Raw genomic sequence first — 6,000 nt, forward strand, 5'->3', positions numbered from 1 at the left:
GAATAAAAAGTAATAGTATTGTTCTACGATTTTGCAATAGTCATGAACACATACATGAATATAACATGCATTTACAAAATGAAATACGTACTCCTAAGATGCCTGTCTAGATGTACCTAGCATGTGAGTAGGTGCGAAAAGAGCCTAAGCCTAAGAGTCTGAGAGGAAGGAATCTAAGAGCCTGAGAATCCCACTAGGATTTAGTTGAACCCCATTACCTGAATAGTGAGAGGGTGGGACTTCGTCCTGGACTTGATTTGGACACCCCGCAAGGGATAGTCAGACCACTGTCCGCTATAGCGATTGCATGTCGGAGCCGCAGCGTCTCTGGTCAGTGCGTCGGCTTTGAAGCCTCAGTTCCCTCCTGACTACTGATAGCAAGAGGTGCTGTATTTATACAGTGTATGTGTGTATGTTACCCATTGTTCCGTATGAGGATGACTTTGGGGATTAAACCTTGTGCGTCAATGGGAGAGGTGAAGTGTACCTCCTGGAAAGTGTACTCATAAATTATTCATATGTGCTAGGGATGACGTCTTAGCAATATCGATTGGGAAAAACCTACCCTCTGCATGGAACTAGGTGAAGGGTTTAGTCCATAAAAGGCTGCAATCCTTATAAGGCATTATGTCCCTATAAGGCATTCTGTCCTTATTTGGAGTAATGTCCTTATAAGGCTCGTTCATATGAAATAACAGGGAGATGATGTAGGAAAAGTGTACAGTGTTCCCTGGACCTATATCGGGGTACCGATATGAAATATAACAGCATGCCCATCGCTTATGATTGGTTCCTTCCTGGCATTTCAAAATGGGTTTCTTTTGTGTGGTGAATTGCCGGATTTGTCACACCTTTGGTGTGTTTATCACACCCATGGAGACTGCCCCTTGTACGTGTATTATTTCTCCTGTGTTCATTTGTTGCTTTCCAAGGACTATTTTTTTTTATGTTTACTTTGCCTTGCCTAAGGATGAAGCAACCTTCCTTAAGCCGACGCTTAGCTGAGGGCACTTTCAATTATTACTTTCCTCATAACGCAACCACATTACGAGATACCAAACCCCCTCGTAGAAGACCGCACTGAGAGCTCGACCAGCTGATGGCACTTTCATATTTATTAACTTGTTTTTATTACCGTGGCACCTACTTCTCGGGCCATCATGCACATAACTTTATTTGCACGGGCGCCATGCTTTGTTTCAGCACGGCGCCCGTTTTTCTTTTGGCAAAGCCAATAGCTGTGAGTCTCGCAAATGCAAGACCTGCTGCATTACAAATGCTTCTTTAATTTAGTACCTAAATGCAGATGTCTGTCCTGAACTTTTCTCTTTCTCATGTCTCCCCATCACAGGCCCTTTGGACAAGCACTGCGGCCTCTGCTGGACTCTGTGCAGATCCAACCTACCAGCGGGGGGACCTTCAACCAACATGGCGGACAGAGCTAACTGGGAAGGCAGACAACCACACCCCTTTTAACACCATGAACTTTGAATTTTATTCTTGAGCCCGATTTAATGTTGTTGTCGGGTGACCTTGGTATTGTGTAAATAGCTGCTTTTTGGGAATAGGGTAGTGAGCTGTGAAGGTGGAAGGAAGTGGGATGAGCTGGTATGGGTGAGTACTGTATGGTGAAATTGAGTTTTCCAGAGCAGGGCATAGGCCCCAGTGGGTCACAATAGAATTTGTGAAGCAAGCATGCCCTTTGAGTTCATGTATCTTTGCAGGGTCGGACTATGGCATAAATAGGCCCTGGGCACCAAATAAAAGTGGCCCCATTAGTGAATTAAATAGCTAGAAACGGGGCCCATGTTGGCAAATTGGAGAAGTTTTGAACTTGTAAAGGCACGCTGTCTTAGTGTTTTTTAAAGGTATTGATGACTGCATGTATTTGAGCTTGGTGCAGGAAATGTTTGTTTTAATATGTGAGAAATCATCAGTAAAAACCGGCCAAGTGGACCTAAAATGGGCCTGACCGGTGAGGTCCGTGTGCGTGCCAAAAACCAGCACACCACTGACCTGTCAGACCAGCCCTTCAGCAATGCCTGATTGCCTGGTAAGCGAGTCCGACCCTCTGTTTTAGAGTCAGGGTCCCAAGACCTGAGCTCGACAGGTGCCAGTTCAGTCCCCAAGGATGCTCCTGGCAAAGGCAGAGGCCTTATGGAGGGCAGTAGTTCCACATCAATGTTGTTCATAGGGGGGTTTGGATTATTAACTCATGCTCTGTAGGGGACGTGATGCAGAATATACCTCATGTTAAGGATCTCTAACTAAAATCTCATGCACCAGAACTCTCTGTATGTCCGCACACATTTAAATCCAAACTTGGCGCTACAACGGTTTTAAATACAGCCTGTCACAATAGTAAATAGGCATACAAAGGACTATTGTTCAGAAAGCCAAAACGACTGTCTTAGAGGCCATCTGCTGAATGTCAAAATATGTCTCAAAACTCAAGCAGATATCATCAAACAAACATTCCGAAATTACTGCTGACGATTGTTTAAGATGCTGGGTAAGAGAACTGTATTTTACCTCGCTTCTGACTGGCTCCTTTAAAGTCACTCATTGTTCGGTAGATGCTTATTTCTTAATTTTAATTATGCACTTATATCTCAGTCTCTCTTCGCCACACGTGTTTTCCCTCTGGACACAACCACTACAGACCATGAAAAGGTGTTTCACCTCATCAAACTCTAGCTTACTGGTAGGGTTTATAAGCACTGGTATTTGTTGTTGGATACTTTAACAAATGATTAGTGAATCCGTTTCAAGGTAACTAGTTTTGATGATCTGTGTCAGTCGTGCCCTGAGAACGCAAATTTCTGTAAAACGTGTATTTTCATCTGAGGCAAATTAAGGCTTATGATCATAAGTACGAATTAAAGAAATATGCATTAATAACAAAACACTACTGCGGCGAACAAACAATGTTATGGTAGTTAGTTTGACTTTTGAATAATAGTGAATAGTCTGCCTCCCTCTTGTTTTGATAGAGTGTGCAGTAGTGCCAGGTTATGATCCTTTTAAACCCTCCTGGAAAAAGTTCATACTTCTAAATATTGATCTATGAACCTCTCTCTCGCCTTCATTAGTGCAAGGCGCACATATTGCCAAACTGCTCTGCTGAGCATGTGAGATATGTGTAACGGAGAGCTATCTTTTCTGAGCTAGTGATATCTGTGTAACCTCAGACATAGCTCTGTCTTGAGGACTAGCCCTGCTTGAGACTATAGCTATAGCTTTGTAATGTAAAAGCTACATCTGCTTTCTTAGACATAAGCTTGAACTGTGAGCCTTCTATGTCTCCGCTTAGACCAACAACAGTCCATGGTCTGTGTGAGCCTGAGTGTGTACCCATCTGTTCATAGCATGTGTGGCTTTAGTTACACATCCTCTGCATACCCCTGACATCTAGTGTTGGGTTCGGTGTTTGCAACTTGTTATTCTTTGAAGAAGTCTTTCCAGTCACAAGTTATAGTGACACCTCTATTAGCTGGCAATGTGCATGGGCATTGGCTCCATTATTAGATTGTATTTTTCCACCATTGGGTTTGGATGTGTACCGCTCGGTCTCTGTCGGACCTCTTTGACCCTTCCATTCCCTATGTTCCGTAACAATCTTCACAGATTGGTACACATAATTTATCTTTGGTTTACGGTCCTCAAATCCTCTTTACTTGTAGGCTTTCTCTGGAACCAGGGCTCTCTAAATGGCATTCTGAGTGGTAAGGTGCTGGTTAAAACGTTTCTCTTGTAGCTATATCTGTAACCCGTTTTTCTGCATCCGAATAACTGTTTAATTCTAGAAATATGACATATTTATTTATATTGACAAATGCAAAGTGATTATAATTTATTTATAGATAAATAACATTAGCCAGAGATTATAATTATAATATAATATGAATAGCAATATATTGTACAGCATAGACCATTGTCTAATAACTGTGTATTTTGGGTGGAACCAGATGCCATACTAAGAAGGCTGTGACTGGCAGCTGCTCTTCTGGACAGACAGATACATTCCATATTCTTTGCTTTGCGGTGAGGGTGGGGGGTATGGGGGGGGGGGGCTGTGGCTTAGAGCACTCCCAGCATTTCATTTTTGGGAAGCCCAAGTGGAAAAACCATGTCTTCTATTTTGTAGTTTCTAGTAGTAGTAGTAGTAGTAGTGGTGCAAAAGAGCTCTTCACTGGAGTGTCAACAGAAATGTGTTATTTACCTCCCTAACACCCAGTTGATGTTTATTGCCCTTAGTGGACCAAGGTCCTTCGTTTTGCACTGCTAATCTGTGGAACAATTGCAAGGTGAACATTTGGAAGGTGAACATTTGATTTAATCTAATGTGTGCTAGTTGTACAAGTGCAAGTCCTTTTTTGGTTTACAGTTACACCGTCCCATTGTTTGAATATGCTAATCGACCAATTCTGAGTTTCTGGTTTATATTTTTACCGCTACTTTTTAGGTCGCGCCTAGTGACGCAGTGCATGCGCATCTCACCTGGACGAGATCTATTGTTGTCGATTTCTTTGCTGAAGGGGGACAGGACATGTGCACGAGTACAGAAGATAGGAGATGTGCACGCGTACGGGTCATGTGTACGCGTGCACATCTCCTGTCCCTCCCTGTCTCCTGCTCACTGTGCCTGCGCGGACAGGAGAGACTCCGATGGCTTGAAAGCTGAAACTGCGGGTCTGCAAGGCCCCGCAGAGGTGGCTGCCTCATGTGCGTCGGAAGTTGAAACCTCCCGGGGAACTTGCGGCGCTCTATAAAATCTCTTTACCTTTCCTATGTCGAGAATCCGTCTCAGTCACTGCGATAGTGGGCACGCCAGGATTTAACAGGGCAACATAAATATAAAAGAGCTTCTTCACACTCTGGTGCTAGGCACAGGTCATTTGGGGTCATCTATCTAGAACCTGTGTACCTCATTTTTTTAAGGCCCCCATTCTTGGGTTATCACGCACAAAAGGAGCCCTGGTGCCGAGGCGCACAAAACATGTCCCCTTGCAATGACACTTCAGTGCGCCGTTTAATCCCTTTCGGGAAAGTCTCTGCCCTTCCTCTATATTTTAATGCCTCGTTTTCTCCCAACACTCCTCAATCAGTCTTCTCCCCCTTACAGTCATTCATTCTTATCTTCCCCTGCCTTCAGTTTCCTCTCCCCTTCTCCCTCCCCATTTCTCTGCCCCTCTCAGAAGGGTATGCCTTTCTCTCCATCTTTCTACCCCGTCTCTCCTTTCATTTCATGGCACCGCAATTGCCCGAGTGTTCTCTTCCACTTCTTTCTTTGAACGGCTGCCTCTGGCGCAGCAGCTCTGCGAGTGTTTCTCTCCCCCTCTCTCTTTTCTCGCTCCTTCCCTCCCCCTTTTCCATTTACTCTCCCCCGCCAATCTTCACCACCGCTACGCCCTACCAGTCTGACAGCGAGAGGAGAAACCTGCAGTGAGAAACTGGCCAGAGAGATGCCTGAAAAACCGAGTCAGCACTGTGAGGGGACCGGTTTACTGGGAAGCGCTATATTCAATACAGTCTTATGAGAAGCAGACAGAAGGGGAATCGTATAGGTCCAATGCATTAAATCTCATCACACGACATTGTAGCAAACGTGAAATAAAATTGAAGGTAACGTAGCAAACACAAATGAGAATATCCTTTTATGGTAATGTAAAAAGTAAACAGACTCTGGCTGCGGGGTGAGGGGCAACCTCTCTACATACCTTCCTCCTTAACTTGCCCCTGCCACCGATACTTAGCTTTTAGTATATACCATAGCGCTTCATTGACACGATAACAAAGCGCTGAATAGGGTAGAATGAAAGGAGTGGTACCAGGACACCAGGACACTAGATAAAAAGGAGGGAGGGGTTCATAGGAAATGTAATGAAAAGTGGTAATAAGGTAAAAGCTAGCATTATGGACATAGAGTCTACCCCGGCACGGGACACGGCCTTCCCTCCTCGTGCGCCCCACTGTTAATGGCCGGCAGGTCTGAGTTTA

The 6,000-nt window shown here is 44.4% G+C and overlaps 1 protein-coding gene across 1 annotated transcript in view; it reads left to right on the plus strand.

Annotated features, from left to right (window-relative positions):
• The window catches only part of DESI1 (desumoylating isopeptidase 1), a 76,847-nt gene extending 71,205 nt beyond the window's left edge, over positions 1 to 5,642 (plus strand). Inside the window, exons 6-7 of the mRNA XM_086963491.1 lie at positions 1,352 to 5,268; positions 5,326 to 5,642. Of these exons, the coding sequence (XP_086819617.1) occupies positions 1,352 to 1,445 (94 nt within the window). The 3' untranslated portion in view covers positions 1,446 to 5,268; positions 5,326 to 5,642. The remainder of the gene's footprint in view (positions 1 to 1,351; positions 5,269 to 5,325) is intronic.
• Positions 5,643 to 6,000: the final 358 nt, after the last annotated feature.

The sequence above is a fragment of the Lissotriton vulgaris genome, chromosome 1_1 (assembly GCF_964263255.1).
Source record: "Lissotriton vulgaris chromosome 1_1, aLisVul1.2, whole genome shotgun sequence".
Lineage (NCBI taxonomy): Eukaryota > Metazoa > Chordata > Amphibia > Caudata > Salamandridae > Lissotriton > Lissotriton vulgaris.